The sequence below is a fragment of the Pelodiscus sinensis genome, chromosome 4 (genome assembly GCF_052426305.1).
Source record: "Pelodiscus sinensis isolate ZL-2025 chromosome 4, ASM5242630v1, whole genome shotgun sequence".
Lineage (NCBI taxonomy): Eukaryota > Metazoa > Chordata > Testudines > Trionychidae > Pelodiscus > Pelodiscus sinensis.
This window is the reverse complement of record NC_143055.1, coordinates 83,412,823-83,431,620: the sequence shown is the minus strand read 5'-3', so window position 1 is coordinate 83,431,620 and position 18,798 is coordinate 83,412,823. Positions and strand designations below refer to the sequence as shown.

The 18,798-nt window shown below is 39.9% G+C and overlaps 1 protein-coding gene across 3 annotated transcripts in view; it reads right to left on the bottom strand.

The window, feature by feature from the left end:
* Nucleotides 1-18,798, bottom strand: part of NR3C2 (nuclear receptor subfamily 3 group C member 2) — a 254,754-nt gene that overhangs the window by 36,086 nt on the left and 199,870 nt on the right. For all 3 annotated transcript variants that reach the window (XM_014578934.3, XM_014578933.4, XM_006133847.5), the window contains exons 5-6: nucleotides 4,654-5,004; nucleotides 3,935-4,079 (exon numbers count right to left, since the gene is read on the bottom strand). In XM_014578934.3, the coding sequence (XP_014434420.2) occupies nucleotides 3,935-4,079; nucleotides 4,654-5,004 (496 nt within the window). The remainder of the gene's footprint in view (nucleotides 1-3,934; nucleotides 4,080-4,653; nucleotides 5,005-18,798) is intronic.

The window sequence follows — 18,798 nt, the reverse complement described above, 5'->3', positions numbered from 1 at the left end:
CCTCCCCACAAGCCCTCTACCCCACATAAGTCAAAACCTCTGTCACTCTCTTGAACCCATACTACCTCCTGGACCCTGCATCCCAATCCCCTGCCCAAAGTCACAACCTAAACCCCTATACCTCCTCCCGAACCCCAGTACCTAGCCCCAGGCCATAACCTCCTCCTGCCTTAGGTCACAACCCAAATCCCCAGTCCAGTGCCTCAAGTCACAACATCTCCTTTCACCCAGACTCCCTCCCAGACCCCACACTGCCCCAACTCATTTACCTTGACCTCCCTTCTGCACCTAACCTCTATCCCAGACCCTGCATCCTCCATTAATATAATGGAAGAGTGCTGCCCTTCACCACTTTCCAAAATCTTGGAGTGCCCCTCCCCCCCATCAAAAATTATTTCCCACCTCTGGGCTATATGCTCCTGTTCAATAGTGATGAAAAGAAGTGCTCTCCCCCTGTCCTCATATAGCCTCAGAAATCATAAGGCTTTTTCTGGGCAGGCAGTGGAAGGAAGCACTTTGGCTTCCTTAAGGAGTGCCTTACTTTTCCCCCTTTCCCAAGGCAATCCCTCAGTCCTCATTCCAGCCCTACCAGTGATTCTGTGCACACCCTTATTCCCCACCATTCCTATTTCTTTTCTTTCTGCTTAGGAAAGAAGTCATTCAAGGTGTCAACATTTTAAACTCTACTGGCTATATGGACAAATAGTATAGATGGGGGGGGGTCATTTTATGCTGGAAATTGCTTGTGGCTGTCATCACTGGTTCTTAGATCTATAAGCAATTACAAAACTGGTTGAAGCTGTTGGCTCTTGCTAACCAGAGGCCAAGGGCTCCATCTTCCCCTTCTAGTTTTTCCAGTTCTCCCCCAAATCAATAGGATTCTACCCTTTGAAGTGCAGATCATGCCATGAAATTTGGAATTAATCGGATGTGAACTGATCTTTAAGGAAAATAAAGAATTAACATGTATACTACAGATGTCACTGATAAAGATTTGCATGTTCCTGCCCATTTCTCACTGCACTGATGGTTCAGATTTCATGAGCTCAATTTCTGTCCTGTCAGAAGATGTATGCAAACAGCTAAATTACGGACAGAATATCAAACATGATTGTTGAACATTTCACAGACAGGTGAGCAAAGTCTAGCCTTTTATGAAGTAAAAGTATGAACATTATCAAACTGATAGCAACAAGTGTAGCTTCTGTACATTTAATAACTCATTTACATGAAAAGCTGAGCATGGGACACTTCCAGCCCATTCAATTAGTCTTATTAGCACTGGCATTACGATTGACGGGTCTTTTTTCCTCTCTCCTTTCTTTTTCTGTTATAAATTCTTGGATCCCAGGTTTTTCCACTTCAGCTCATCTGAAGAAGTGGTTTTGCCCATGAAAGCTTATGATATACGGTGCCACAGGACTATTCATTGTTTTTAAAGTTATAGACTAACATGGCTACCACTCTGAGATCTTTTATACAAAAAAGAAAAGAAAGGGTGACTTAATGACTGTTATATTTAAAAATTTACAAGATTGTCCTAAAGTCAAATGCTACTGAAGAAACAGATTGAAAACTGACTACTATCAGATCTGTGAGGGTTATATTCAACCCCATGTGAAATGCTGAATATAATAGTGATTTTCTAAACTCTTTGATAGGAATTCAAAATCTAAAGAATCATCTTTTTTCCTCCCAAACACATGTAGTCAAAACATATCTGGTGATCTTAAATATGCAGCTTAGTTAGTTGCATTTATCCTCCTTACTGTTACTATAGAAATCAGAATACCAGGAAGAATTACAGGCTTCAGCATCTAAAGGTCACTCAGAGGTAGTTGTAGTCTTACAGTACGTTATGCAACACTAATCTTAATGGTCTCAGGTTCCACGAGTATTCTATGAGAGCAGATTGGGAACACAATAAGACAGACAATGTATGTTCTGTTTACAAAGAAAATATGTACAATTAATAAAATACAGATTTAAAATAAACTCACAGCTACAGTTAAGTTCTAATTTACTAGATTTTAATTTAAAAATTCTGATGTTTCTTAGTATTGCCTAATCCTCTACACAGTCACGTAATCTCGTCACTGTAAGTGCAAGAGCCACCTTGGCAGCTCCTGAAATCTGAAAGAGCTTTTCTGCATCTCTACACTTCCTCTGCTCAAATCTCATCTGAAATATGTTTCTAATTCCTCGCTTGCTCCGCTTTCATTAATTTCAAACTTTGCAACTGCAGAAGCCTCAAAGGATTTAATACAAAAGATGCTGCACAAAATGAAGTTGTATTTTATTGAAAATTAAGGTTCCTCTGAAGAATGAGGACTGGGCTTTATATATGGAAATGTTTTTTTTTATATGGGCAAGAGTTAATTTATATAATGCAAAAATATTGCACTACAACTCAGAATACTAGCTAAAAGTGTGCTATATTGCCTGAAGTCATAGCTTAAAAGGATTGCTAATTATTAGAAGCATTTTCCTTCCAAAGTCAATACATTGGCCAATAGTTTCTTTTTCTTATCAATTAAAAAACTCCAACTGGCACGGTATGTTTTACTGCACCCTTAAAAATGTATGTCAACACTAATTATGCTGCAGCTTCACTTGCCTTCTGCTGAGTCTTTCTTCTTGTAACTGACTGAATATGTGACCCTGTGAACTAACAGCAGTGCTCCAGTGATGGAAATGACAGATATCTTCTTAGATAAATATTAGTAAAAACTACATTCTTAGTTTAATCCCTTCAACTTTACTTTAACTTTTCAATTATATTGTGAGCTGAGCATACCTCTGGCTGCCTCTGTGGACTTAAGAACAGTGGTTCTCAATCTTTTATATTGAGGACTCATTTCACATAGCAAGCATCTGAGGGCCATTACCCCCCCCCCCCCATATAAATTAAAACACATTTTTATATTTAACCCTATTAACCTAGGTTAGAAGGGAAGTGGGTTTGGGGGTTAAAGACTGACAGATTGCAAACTCTAAATTATATCCTCATCACCCCTGAGGCGTCATAACCCCTCAGTGTGACAACCCCTGATCTAGAAGTATTTTTAATTGGACAAGCCCTCGAGTCTTTGCTCAGGGATATGCATGGCCAGAAATGGTACCAATATTATTTTGCAGTAGATTATCCAAGAGAAATGGTTTAGAATAGTTTAGTGACCTGAGCTGGAAATCTGTATTTTTGTCCATTCTTTTTTACTGTTTTTTCCTCTCACCACTTCTCTTGTTTTATTGGTTGTTCCTCTTTCATACTTTTAGAAAGAATTCTCATCTGTGATGAGGGATATGATGCTATTCTAATCTGACTGCTTATTTTTATTTCTTGACCCTCTCATTCTGAACAAACAAATTAAATTACTAAGTCAGCAAGTAAAAAGCACTAAAGTATGAACTTAAAAATATAAACAATAGTTCCTTCAGTCTTCGTTTTTTCACATCATATAACTAATTAGGTTTCGTTATAGAAAAACATTTTGGCTTCTTTCATGACTGCAAAGAAAGGCAATTATGATTGTCATGAAAACACACCGAGCAGCTGTATAATGTTAACAAAAGAAGTATTATTTGAATCTGCTTGGCAAATCTCACAATTTAAACATTAACATTTCCTAAAAATTAGATACTCTTCCAAACTATAACAGGTACCAAAAATAAACTGTTTTTTGTATATCAGTCATATTTCAAAGCCAACAAAATATCTTTGTTTTGGGAACATTTTTTCATGCACTTGCATTCACAAAGAAAAGTGGAAGAAGGTAAGGTAGCTTTGCTGAAAGTTTTCAGTTGCTCAACTTTTATGTATATATTTCAAATTGGGATTATCAGAATTTTTCATACTCCATGTATATATTTAAAAATATTATAAAAACTGAACTTTGCCATCTTGCTTTGGAAAGGCCAATTAACATATACTTACTCATTGAAGACCAGGTCTGGAGCAAAATAGAGGAACTGGCTGTTTGTATGTTTGTATGATCTCCAGCTCAAGGCAAATGATGATAGACACATCCAAGAGTACTGGATTAGTGTAATTTGGTCCTCAAGAGGCAAGTTTCTAAATCCTGAAGAACAAAATGATTAATCACAAACTACAATCAACATTCAGGTGCATTGTTTTGTGGAGCACCTTATAGCTGCTCAAACTAGGACAAAAACCTCTCTCTTCCCCCAACAGTTTACATTTCTACAAAGTATTCAGTGAAACAATTATAGCACTGAATTATAGACCATGTCCACACTTATCAAGTTTGGATGCTTCTGCAATCATTGCAGGATGTGTGTCGACTAGGCAGAACTTCAATAGACCTGAAAAACTGACTGTAGAGCACTCTCCGGTCAACTCCAGTACTCCACTGGAATGAAAGGAGTAAGGTAAGTCAACAGGAGAGCATTTCCCAACAACGCATGGCAGTAAGTCAACCTAAGCTTCATGAACTCCAGCTACATTATTCATGTAGCAGGAGTGGCATGACTTAAGTTGCTTTACCCTGGTAGTGTAGAAGAGACCTCCACTGGCATATTTTAAACAGTCCCAAACAGAACTCTTATTTCTAGCAACACAACATTTGTTTTATTTAGGTGGTTATTACTAATACCGAGAAGATTTTAAAGCTTTAAAATAAAATACATTCCTACCTGGAAGTATCTTTGCCCACTTTACCACCTGAACCATTTGCTTGCCAGCAAGGCGATTTAAAGTGGATAGCAGGTGCTCTGCTGTATCTGGTTTTGAATTATCATATCCTGCATACACAATTTCGGGTTCAATGCTTTCAAGGATCATAATGGGGGAAGGAGCAAGTGCTGGTGAAATGGCAGACAGGTGAGGAACAAGTGCTGTGTTTACAGATGGCTCTTTTACTGGAGCAATATATGTAGTCCCTTCCTCTGGGCTTTGGGGTGGAGGCTGTTGCTGCTGCTGTTGTTGTTGCTGCTGCTGTTCTTCATGCATCCCTTTCAATTTTCCCAACTTTTTGGACTTTCGGGCTGAAAAGAAGAACAAGGCAATCACAGAAATCTGATACAACCTTTATTTACAGAGACATAAAATGATTAGCTCAGTTAAAAAAAAAAACATGGAAACTTTCTTTACCCAATAATAAACCAGACATTCCCAGAACACAGTCAACAATGGAACTTAGGCCAGGAGAAGAATATATAAGCAGGCTCTTATTCACTTAAATCCAAGCTATACAAATAAACTGATGTGTTTGCTAGCGCTACAATGTTTTTCTTAGACACTCTCTCCCACACATTCACCTTTCCCCCCTCATCAATTCAAATACATTTTAAAAAATAAGTAAGGCTTACCTTTCATATTTTATAACAATTAATTCTCCTACAATCATGAATCATTTTGGTGTTCTCTGTTGTATCATTTCAACAGTGAAATAATAATGTCTGTTAACTTATTGTTCATGTTTCTATACATTCAAACAAACAGTTTCCTAATTACATTTTTCAATATACAGTAAAACTCCAGTGGTCCGGCATCCAATGGTCCGGCACCATCTGGAACCCAGAAATGCTCCGGGCAGCCGGACAATTGGAGCTGCTCTGCCCCTGGCTTCCCCAATTCAGCCGCTGCTGAAATTGACCAGCGACTGACTCCGGGAAGCCCAGGGCAGAGCAGCTTGGGTGCTCTGCCCTGGGCTTCCCAGAGTCAGCCACTGGTCAATTTCAGCAGCGGCTGACTTGGGGAAGTCTGAGGCAGAGCAGCTGGGGTCCTGCAGGGTTGGTCCCGCAGCGCCGAGGGGCGCATCCCCCCCACTCCACCCCAGACCCCTCATAGCCCCCCCTTCTGATAGTCTGGCATATCTGATAATCCGGCACTCCCTGGGTCCTAAAGGGGCCGGATTATCGGAAGTCTACTATACATGAAACATTGTAAAAGTGGATTTGATTTGTTTTTTAGGTTTTTATCCTAATCATCCATCACCCAAAAGTTTTTCTGCATGGTCATTAGTTTCATTTTGGATTTGGTAATCAATTTAAGCCCGTAGTCTTATTATTTTCCATTTCAATACATTGATCAAAAGTCACTTATCAGCCTATTAGTCTAATCTAGTCAAACCAGCTTGTCATTATAACTCTTTTTTCCTGCCCTAGCACTGTCTCATCTCATGACTCCGTCATCTCTTTTGGCTGCTTCTGAATTTACATTCTGACCATATATAATCAGTAAAATAAAAAACCCTAAGGCCAAGAAACGTAAAACATCTCTTTCTCTGGTGTTAATTCACCTTTTCTCACTTGCTGCCACTATGTCAATTTTTACCTATCAGCTTTAATAGTGCTTTCTTAGGCTATGCCTACACAGGCAAGGTTTGACGACGAAAGTGGTGTTGATATGCAAAAGTCGCCAAAAGTGAAAACTGGTCAAAACCATTTTTCTGCCTCCTGTTGTTGATGTTTCATGGCCACGTTGTTAGCACCCTGTCGACAGACAGAGCAAAGCAATGTGAGTAAGTATCCCAAAGTGCAGTGCTGTGGAAACACAGAGCTGATCCCTGTGCTTCTTGGGATTTCCTCATAGCTCTATGAACTCTCTATGATAAGGAATGTCAAAGCAGCACAGTAGTCTCTCCAGACCTCCCTTGCAGAAGCAGACTGCCTGTTGCTAGCAGGGCAGAACAGAAGCATTCCAACAATTTGTTCTTTCTTTGTTCCCCAAACAGAGCAGCTCACTTAGCTGTCAGATACTTCCTGTAGTTTTAAAAGGGAAGGGGCATGCTCATGCCTGCAGGGCAGCAGAGATCACAAAACATTGATTACAGCCATCAGGGCAGGCATTGTGGGATACTGGCAGAAGCCAGTTCTCTCAAATAAACAAACAAACCAACCAACCAACCGTGGAGTTCTCACTGGCTCTGTTAACAATAAAGAAAGGGGGAAAGAAAGTCTCTCGCGGGACTGGAAATTTTTTATCGTCTACAGGTGATACAAGTTGCACTGCAGTGTAAACACTCTCACTGTTTTGTCGCAAAAAGGCAGGTTTTAGTACCAGTGTAGACAAGGCCTTAGAGTGAACTTGGACCATCACTAAACTTGGACCATCATTTTTAAAACAGCAAATACTGTCCTCATTTCTACTCCTTTGGTGCATATTGTCATTTCTTGTCAGAAAACAGTAACAGAGGTGTGTTTTCAATTATTGAAAGGATGTAGGGTGCAGAGGGCAGGGCTCCACACACATAAAGTGGCTCACTGTTCCTCATATTTGCAGAACTATCAGCTACATTTCCTTGTCCTTTGCATAGAGGAATAACTGCCACAGAAGCTTCACCAGATGCAAGACTGCAAAACAGCTTTGCTGATTCACCGCATTCAAGCTCTGTGAGGGAGGGGGAGGAGAGGGGATGGAGCATGAATCAACAGATTTACGGTGCTCTGAAAGTGCTGGCTGGGAGGGGGTCATGTAGGAAGAGCAAAGCTCATGTGCCCCAGTGCAAGAGAGGCGTGTGAGGTAACTGAGCAGAGGGGGGAGCATGGGCTGCAGATGGGACCCGAGTAGGCCACGTGCAGTCCGCTGGCCACCCACCTCTGGTCCAGGCCAATGCTTAGCCCTACACCAGAGTGAATTCAATTTTTTTGCCCGTTCTAGGACTTGTAGAAAAAGCAGAAAAACAACACCCCAGCCCAGCTCCAGCCTGCTTCCTCACACGGCCTAATCATTCCTGGAGCAGCCTGGCCCCCAGAACAGTCCCACTCCACCACGTGGCCTGGCCGCCCCTGGAGCAGCTCCAGCCCCAAATCAGCCACTTGCCATGCAGCCCCACCAGCTGGGTCGTGTGGCTGCTATGGATCAGAAACCAGGGACATGGTGAGGATGCCCCAGCTGGCTTGACTCCAGCTGCAGCTCCCGGAACAGCCCCGCTCTGCCATGAGGCCCTGGCACTGGCTGCTGAAAGAGCAGCTGCCGCAGCCATATGGCCCAAGTCCCACCCTGGCTGCTGGAGGAGCTTGCTCGGCTGAGCTCCTATGTGCCCCCCTCTCCTACACCAGCAGCTCACCTATCTTCTACTAGCTCGCTGCTGTGTGGCCCTGCAATGAGTTGGGGAGGCAGAGAAGGAGGAGAGCACTGGCTGCTCATGCACAGCTCAATCTGCAGCTGCACACAGGCCACAAGATTCCAGTGGTAGCACGAACACCCTGCTGCATGGGGGAGGAGGAGGGCTGAGTTCCTGCCACACATTACACTCAAAATCGGCTAGCATGCCACTTATGCCGACCCCTGATCTAATCGGATTTCTATCTAACACAGGCCAAAGGACTCTGCCTCCTGGTAAACAAAGCACAAAATAGACCACCATAGTAAACTAAGGACTGAAATACTGTCACAGGCATATTACTTGTAGCTGAAAGCACTCCTATATGTGTCTCTTAAAATGAAGATGGACTGCGCTGAGATACTGTACACATCTTTTAAAACACAATATGTGATGAAGAGAGAAAACTGAAAGGAAGAACACAATCGAAATAAACAGTCTATGTCTAAACGTTGACAATTCTTTCTGCATAACATTCTTAAGATACCACCTTTCCTACCCATCCACATAGCTAAAACTCTAAGCTCTCATTATCTTGCACCTTTTCTTTTGTCTTGTCAAATGCAGTCTCACCTTCTGATCCATTAAAAATGCTGCTGCTAAGATCATTATCCTAGTCCACTGCTTTGAGCATGTCACCTCTGTTTTTACCTCCTTCCAATAGCTCCCACTTTTTATCAAAGATAATATACTTGTAGTGAAACATTGTCAAGGCTTTTCAGAGTCTATCCCCATGTTAAATATCTCTAATTCCCTACTGAGATATTGATTCCTGCTTCGTACTAGACCATGATGCCAGCCTACATCAGTCATTTGTTAAATTTTCAGAATGAAAACTTTTGTGCTTTCTGCAGTGTTATCCCTCATGCTTAAGAGGAGCTTTTCATAAACATCTACAAAGCCACTTCAGTATTCTCCTTCATAAACCTCCTTAAAACACTTTTTCCTTGATGCCTACAAAAACAGGCTGCTGGTGTGCTGACCAATAATATTTTTCTTTGTATTCATCTGTCTGTCACCATCTGTTGTCTCACGTCTTACATTTAGATTGTAGGCTTTCTGGGGACATAAACCATCACTGTCGTGGTGACTATGCATCTTCGGCAATATTACAAAATGCAAGGCCTTCAAGATCCTGGCCCTGGCCCTACTGTTAGATCCTGTACTGGGGAGTAGTTTTATAGAGGCCAATAGGATGTTTCACAAGTTCAACACAGAATACTATACCCAGTAGTAAGTGCACGTTCAATCTCTTTCATGTGACCACTGTAAAATATCCATACACTATGGTCCATAAAAAAGTTGCATTCCACTTTATTATTTTTTCTGTAGACTATATTTGTACTTTTAGTCTTTACTTACTTCTCTAGAGGTATGTCTATACTGCAATCGGAGGTGCAACTGCAGTGTGAATAGGCAAATCTGCACTAGCTTTTGGCATATTGAGATATCAGTGAAGACACAGCGATGCAGATTAGCAACCGAAGAACATACTCAGGGTTCTGGACAAGTTTACATAGCCTTGGCTGAAGCCCACGCTATTGCATCTAGAACAAAGCTAGCATAGGTATGTCTACCAGAGCTGCAATCTTAGGGTGTGTCTACACAGCAAAGTTATTTCTGAATAACGAGCATCAACACAGCAATTCCATTATTTCAAAATAATTTTGAAATAATGGACGACTTATTCCGACTTCTCTAATCTCATTCTATAAAGAATAATGCCTATTCCGAAATAGTTATTTTGAAAAAAGGTGTGTATGTAGACACCCCACTTCTGCTATTTTGAAATAGCCCCTCACTAGAACCATTCTAAGTTATTTCTCCTGGGGCTCTAAATCGAGATAGCACGTCTACATTAGGAAAGCTTGCCTCGAACTAATTTTGAGGCTTCCCTGCAGTGTAGATGTTCTATTTCAAAATAAGCTATTTCAGAATAACTATTCCAGAATAGTTTATTCCAAAATACCTGTGCAGTGTAGACGTAGCCTTAGGGATGTTATGCAGAAACTGTAGTGTTGACATAACCATGGACATGCCAACTTGTGTGCAAACCAGAGGGAGGGATGCCAGGTGTCTGGTTTTGAACCGGACAGTCCAGTATTTGAGCTTTCTGTTCGGGAAACAAATTGAGAAAATATAAATGAGAAAATATAAATGTCCGGGATTTTCTAAATAAGATGTAATGTAGATTGTGATGTAATATCAAGTGTGTCCGGTATTTTTGTTGAAACCATCTGGCAACCCTAACCAGAGGGAAACTGCAATTTTATAAAAGGAAAAAATACACAGCTACCTTTGAATCAAAAGCTGCTTGTCATAATTTAAAATTCAGTTATTTAACCTGCCATGTCTGTAATATATTGAGAAACTTTACAAAGTGCAAAAATTTAATCCAATCATTTAGGTCCAATACTTCTGAGTAGAAGTACAAATAGAGAAGTAAATCCTTTAGTGAACTAAGTAATCTATCACTATGGATGTGATGACATTAGCATGTCAGTCTGAGACCTGATTATTACAATTACTATAGTAAAACTAATCAAATATATATACAAAAAAAATAGAAAAAAGTAAAATGAGAGACTAATTTTCTGAAAATAGCCCTATTTATGTTTTGCTCACTAGTGTTTAATTCACCATATCAGTGAATCCATTTTGAAAAATATTCATATTACCCTTAGCTTACCATATGTTCACTTTATCATAAAAGATACTCCTACACTTCAAGCAGCTCTATAGTACTGCCTAACAGATTATAGTTATTATTCCATTTTAGTGTTATTGCCTTCTTTTTTTCTTTTTTAAACCTTAACCATAAGATATTTTCTAATTCCTTTTTGAAAAGGCATAATTAAAAATACAAGTGATTCAGAACTTTGTTAAACTACAAGCAGCCAGTACAAATAAAAATAAAATGCCAAAATAAAACTTTAGATTTGTAATGGATAAAATAATCCTTGAATCCCATCTTCTAGTTTAACTTTAACTGATAAAATAATAAAACAGGAGGTATATTACATGTAAAAATAATGGCCTGTGGCTAACTTTGTAGTAAGCTGCAAAGAGTACATCCACTAACTAAAGGATATCCACTAACTAAACCCTGCTTCAAAGGCCTTCCTACCAGTGGAACACAACCTCTCTTTGATCTCGCTTCCCTAGGTGCCTCAGAATGAAAATTTCCTCTCTCATAAGATTCCCCCCCCCCCCCCCACACACACACAGACACACCCTCCAAAGCAACAGTTGATCTTATGTTTTGGTAACTTACTCTTTAACCCACCCCCAATAAACAGTGAGCTCCAAACTGGCAACAAGCAAAGCTTATTAAATTTCCTGTTAAGTAAGTGAAAATGTATTTCTTCCCTGTTGAATGCAGTTTACATGCACAACACTGTACATAAGAAATGTAAACTCTATCACTATTAAGTTTTTTTAGCAAGCCAAAGCTCAATCAGCATGGTTTGCAACCCAATATATCCCAAGAGCAAAGCTAGGATGTCCATGTTCAGCAAAATACTTGATAATGAGTTAACTGTGCCATTCTTCACTGAAAAATGTTAAAAATAGGCCTGATGGAATAAAGAAAGGATCAAATATCACTGCTTTTTTTTTCAAGCTCTTTGTTTTAATACCATTAGCACAATGAAGCTAAGAACAAAAATCGTAAGCATCTTTCATGTGTGCAGAAGCAGAAACTATACTTTCATCTGGGATCATGCCAGAATGCTAACTGAACTGGTTTGGTAGCTCCCACGAACATAGAGCAGCTTAGCTAAACTGACAACTCATTTAACCAAGATATAAATCCTCTGATTTTCCTCTCAAGTTTTCTTCCACAACAATATAAATCACAAAAAGTGTGTTTAAATTTCATTTTCTTCCATTGTACCATCAAAACAAAAAGGAGAAAAATATTACTTCTTCATAGTCCTGTTCACAGTAGAAAGAATTGGGCTTGTGGGTTTCTTCCTCCCTCCCCCCATTTGGTTTCATGCCAGGACTCTAGAGCTCAACTGGTTTTGATAATTCTCATAGGGGACATCTACACTACACAGCTATTTCGAGATACCAGAGATATCCCAAAATAGCTACTCTGAGTCTACACAAGCTGCTTGGTATTTCAAAATATTCTTTGAAATAACGGGCACACTATTTCACCATCTCGGTAAATGTCTTTGCACAAGGGATGGCTCGAAATAGTGCGTTATTTTAAAATTTGGCGCTGTGTAGACACTCCGAATTTCAAAATAAGCTATTTCAAAATAAGTTCGAGATAAGATATGCCATTTGCATAGCGCAAATGGCATATCTTATTTCGAGTTTAGAGTGCTATGTACGTGCACGCGTAGAGACCAGCAGCCACTGACAGAAGATTCTGAGAACCTCTGAGAATTTAATTATACTTTTTAAAGCTTTGTTTCACACTTGTTTTTAAATGGACTACCAAATATACAACTAATAAAGACAAAATTAGAGAGAAAACATAAATCATAGCTTCTGCCTGTATCCCATTAAACTGAACACAGTCACAAGGCAGATCAGCAGGAATTCTGAATAAAGGTAACCGCTAATCAAAAGCTCAAACCATATAATTATTTTCTTTAGAAACAGGTATGTAATTCATATCAAGAAATTCAATGTCAATATTCAAAGAGCGATTGCACACTTACATGGATAACAGGAAAACCAAAAGTTACAATAGTCCATGAAAAACAATTTTTTTTCCCAGAAAGGTTATAAAACCTCCTGTTCCAGGGCTTAAGCCAATTTCCAACTGTTAAGGGTTAGGACAAGACTTTCACAATTGTGATCCTGCATAGCAGATCCTAAATTGTTATACAGGCAGTCCCCGGGTTACATGGATCCGACTTACATCGGATCCCTACTTACAAATGAGGTGAGGCAACCCCGCACTAGCTGCTTCCCCCCCAGCAGACCAGGGAGACGCGAAGCTAGTGCCTCCCACTCCCAGCAGACCAGGGAGACGCGGAGCGGCTTTTCTCAGCAGACACCTCAGCTTGAGAATAAAGGACTGAGGGAAGTGAGGTGTGGGAGAATAAAACTGAGCTCTGGAGAAATGTTTGGCTAGAGTTTCCCCTACAATATGTACTAGTTCCGACTTACATACAAATTCAACTTAAGAACAAACCTACAGTCCCTATCTTGTACGTAACCCGGGGACTGCCTGTATTCCTAAGGCTTTCTGAAACAGATTAATTAGTTGAAGAAAGGAGAAGTGTGGTGAAAGATGCCTCGGAAATGACTCTGACTTTAACAGTTTGAATGCTTTACAAAGATTTTTTGTTAGATCAGGATTTTTAGATATTTAATATTCTTAGGCACCAGAATACAAAATACAACATAATGGAAAAACCTGTGGAAAATCACCACCTTGTACCTTGAGCTGAGCAGGTATTTGTTTGCCTGGCCAAGAGAGACTGATTTGTAATGACTTCAGAGGTGGAGGGGGAGACATAAAACTAGTGAAAAAAGGGTCTGTGTGGTGGGTGACTTCCTACCCCGGAATGAGGGGTTTGAAAGGTCATCCTCTGCCTGGACCCTCCCTTCACATAGAGCTGGCTCAGCAGCACCTAGCCCCCCTCCCTATTCAGGTGATCAACATACCATATTATTAACTATATCTGCTGCGGGCATTACTCTTGCCTCGCCATTGAGGGGACCTGGGAAGGAATTTTTCCCTTTTCACCATACTGACCAAGTGCAGTTGTGTGTTTTGCCTTCCTTACAGCAGGTTCAGGCAGGCTCTGGTCTTCAATAACATTATAGGCATGTTACTCCACATCTTTTGTTGAACCCCTTCCCCCCATATGCAAAAAGTATAGCTGCAATATACAGTAAAATTCCCATTCTACAGTACTAATCATCTCTGTAGAAGACAAATATGGTATCAGAAAAAGAGATCAGAAAAATCATTCCTACTTCTCACTTGTGCAACTAAAATAGATGTCCACTTCCATAACATTTAATCAGAGATTATCTACTACTACCACCACCACCACCACCACCACCACCACCACTATTATTACAATGGAGAAATAAACAAATGAGAGCCTGGTTAAAATCAATGGACCCAATCTGATGGAAGTTAATACAGATGGGACTTCCCTGTTCCGGCACCCTCGGGACCTGAGCAGTCCCAAATGAAAGTTTGCCAGACCAGGGGAGGTCCAACCTACTCCCCACTGGGGATGTGCTTCATACCCAGGGCCAGGCCTATGCTCCCCAGCATGCTGACCCCAGCTGGGGCTGTGCTCTTGCCACCAGACTCCGAGGCTCCAGTCTGGGCTATGCTCCTAGGCACTGGTCTTGCTGCCTCTGGCCCAGGTGGAGCTATGCTCCCTGCTATGTAGGCTGGCCAGGACCCGTTGCCTCCAGGCTCAGCCAGGAGGGGCTGCACCCTCCCGCTGTGCCATGCCTGCTGCCACTGGGGCTGTGCTCCCCTCCACCAGCTCTAATGGGGGTTGTTCCCTCCACCACCAACCCAGCTCCTAAATCTGGCCATGGTCATTGCTGGATCAGAATCACGGATTTTAGAGGTGCATCCTGTAATAAAACTTCAATTGAACTCTATGAGAGCAAGACTAAGCCCACTATCCTAGGAGAGGTGTTTGGGGAATTTGTAAAGCCATGTGAAGATTTGGAATCTAGATTTGAGACTCGTGAAAGTAAAAGAGCCTGATTAGTTGGTCTTCTTATGATCTGTAAGAGTTTTGTCTTCTTATGATCTGTAAAGCACTGCGCATACTTTTGGACATAGATATGCTGTATTTTATATTGTCAAATGTGTATCATATAATATGACTTTCTAATGAACTCTTACATATACTTGAAATTAATAATTTTCAGTTTCATCACTGACATATAATAGGGAGATACAAATGCTGGAAAATAGAATGCTATTAATATTGGATAATGCCATACACAAATATTGGACAGCATTAATATGAAACATTTGGTTCTGTAGCAATGGTATGGTATTGTGTTTTGCTGTATTTATTTAGTACACAAATGCATAGATACTTTTTTCTTTCCATGCTGACACACATCTAAATAGCATGGGATCCCTTGTAATTTTTCCCTTTTCTCTGCTTTTTTGCCTTAAAAAACCACAAAAATGTTTTCTAAAGAAAATTGTAGTTACAATAAAAGCACAAAATCAAATGCAGAAGCACCTGTAACGATGTTCTCCTTGCACAAGGTAAGAACAAATTCTACATAAGTGATGTATTCAAAGAACAGCTTGGTTGCTGCCCATCACAAACTAATTATTGTTTGAGCAGCTAATGACTTGTTAATGTTGCTAAAGTTAGAGCTGTGTTAGCTAAAGTTCTGCTGGAATACAAGTAGTAAGGCTAATCATGGCTAAAAGGATCTTAGCCTCACCCATATCCAGAAAAAAAAATTGTAGTCAATAGTGATGCACCATCCCAATATTTTTGGAAACAGAAGAGAGAGGAGCAAACAGCTTTACAACATCACACTGCTATAGGTGTCACCTAAAGCCCCACTTAATAATGCTTGTTAGAGTTCTTATCCAACTTTCTAACCACATAAAACTGCCCCGGTATTTTCCCAAGGTCTTCTCTGAGCCCTGGCCTTCCTGCTCCCCCCCCCCCAATCATTTTTCCCCACACTTCACCACTCAGGGCATGGAGTTGTGTGGGGTAAGGTCTCTGGGCTGGGAGTGCAAGTTGGGCAAAGGTCTCCCCAATGGGGTTGCACTGCTGACCAGAGCCTCCAGGGTCCCTTTTCAACCAGCCATCCTAGTTAAAAACTGGACGTTGGGCACCCTCCTAAGAATAGTGTGTCATTTCTCTCCCATTCAACACACACTGAGCGGAAAACATGGAACAGAGTCTGCATATGGAGAAGGAGAGGAGCCAAGGGAAAATGAGAGAGAAAAGACTACAGAACAGGTGATAGATTGATTATAGGCCACAAAAAATAACGAGGACGTAAGGAAGAGACAAGAAGTACAGAATGAAGTGGAAAGGCACGCAGTTCTATGTTAGAAAAAGATTTCAGGAAAAAGAAGGTGAAACAAACAAAGTGAGCAGAACACAGAAAAGCCTTGAGGAAGAAGGTGAAAAAGGAAGAAAATATATGTAAAAAGAGAAGGAAAAGCAAAGAGGTAGTAAAATTTAGAGAGCTTCAGTGGGAAAGAAGGAGAGGAGTTGCAAATTATACCAATGTTGTGAGCCTGAATGTTTAGGATAATAGTGGAGCTGCCAACAGTGATTGTTAAATTAATATTGCTGGATACATACTCTGGAACTGTGGTTAAACAATTCTGTAATTAAATTATTAGCCTTGTCTTGATTTCTAGCTACTCTGGACTCTGCAGTTAAATAACCGGCGTCCTAGTTTTTAGACATTTTATTTGACTCTCAGTTCCAGTTTATTACTGTATTTTCTTTTTTAAAATTATTTGTACATTCTTCTCAAGCAGACACAGAACAACTTTGTAACTGGGGACAAATCCTGCCTCCTGTTACAATGCCTGAAAGACAGGAGAACTGATAGAGTTCTACTAAACAGGAAGAGGCTGTAAAGAAGCTGCTTGGAAGAAATCTTCATCCCTTATATTGTTGTTCAGTGTCAGCCTGTACAAAGCTGGACTGTGAGGCAGGCAGAGAGATCCGGGGTCCATAAACCAGGAGATTATACAGATTCACTGACCAAAAACCACTGTATAGGCAGCTTCTAGAGTTCTAGTGGCTACTTTTACAGCCCCCGGATGCAGTATAAGTGATGGTTTTGCTGCAAAGGTCCAGGAAAGGATTTTGTTCTCCTTCAAACACCATAAAGGACCCTCATGCCTGGAATAGTGGTATTTATGGACTGTTACAATTTACTTCCAATATGCATTATTTCATACCTCAACATTCCAAGGGAAAAATGTCCCTGATCTCCATTTTGAGGTTAACAAAAGTTTTGTAAGTAGAAATACTGACAGAATAATATTTATAAAACTGTTTAATTTCCCCCTCTACGCTAGTTAAAGCATGTTTGATACTTAACAGGAATTTAGAATGATGAAACCTATTCTTGTGGAAGAATGCAAACTGTTCTATTAGAGGATATTACTTCACATTAGTCTTTCTATTCAGCCCTGCTGTATAAGGATCAAACGCCATTCTGTTTTACTATTTTGTATGCAGCTATCTTTTGAATCACTTAAATAATGAACCCTGGAGCTAACAATAAAAAGCAATTCTCAAAATTGAATGCAAATTGTACATGAAGGGAAAATTCTGATGCCCCTCTACAGGTGGGTAAAACCTGAGAGCCAGCAGAAGCTGTGAAGTTCTGAGTCCAAGAGGGGCTCAGAAGATAGGGAGCCCAGGCAGGGATGTACACATCTTGTGCATACCAGAGCTATGCTCCACAATGCCATAGCACAGAGGTGTTTTTGAGGGCAACGTGTGACATGGATCAGTGAATACACAGACCTATTAGTCTTTCTCCTTTTCACAAGTGGAGCCGCTGCTGTCCTGGAGATGCAGTTATGGTCACAGAGTACCCTATGTAAATAATCCTCTCCCATAGCCCCCCCCCCCTTTTTAAACTCAGGATTGGCATGAGGAAAAGAATTGGGCTCTGAGTTGCAAGTTAAAATAGATATAGTCAGTGCACATACTACATCACAGCATTATGCCTAAAAATTATAAATGTGACTATTTATATCCTTTCCTAAACATCTAAGTAAAGTGTTAGTGTGAACTTCAATCATCTATAATTTCTGACAAATCAAGGTCAATAAAACTATATTGTGACATTGAAGTGAAAAAGGAAAATGGCCACATTGAAGGTAACTTATTTTGAAATCTTGCATTTGGTATAGCTAGATATTATATATACAGACCTTAATGTTAGGGAGTCATTTGCAACTGATGCTACAGTGTAAAATAAAACCTATTTCAAAACACCATTTACAGGAACATTTAGGTTGTCAGAAAAAATTTCTAATGTATTGCTTACATTTTTAGCAATCTTCAAAGTGATGATTAACTGACAAACAACAGCTTCATAGGATTCTATTCCTCTATGAAGGAACAAGTTTTACCAACTGTCAATTAGTGGTTTCCTGGCAAAATCAAAATTAAAAAGCTTTATCCATAAAAAAAAGCTTAATAAGTAATGGCTAGAAGTCTGAAGATGTGTCCATATACGATATCTTGGGGAAAAAACCAGCAAAACAGACATATTGCAAACTTGCTAATATTTTTAGCATATGAAGCATCTTTTTGTGAACTTTCATTATCAAGCCCAGGAGAAATGCATTAACTACATTTTTAAATGATAATCCAATATGCAAAGAAATTAAAAATATCTGTTTAAGAAAGAAAATATCTTTGCTGAAAGTCAGGCTTAATCATTCTTGTTCAGATGTTCATATAATTAATGTCTTACTATTTATTTATTCATTAGTAAATTATATGTCACATTTAGTGTTTTTGGAGTATTACATTGTATAATAAATACATTTGTTATTTATGTTCATCACATAAAAGTCTTACAAAGAACTAGAAGCAAAACCCAAGTGGTAAATTGGCATAAATTAGTCAATTACAAGTCTAACATTTACCATCCACTCCAATTTGCCAAGATACCCTACAGTTCTTCCTCACTGAAATAAGAGAGTAACTTGAAAAATCATTACATCAATTCGGGTTAAAAATTAAGGCAATTTGAAATAATGCAT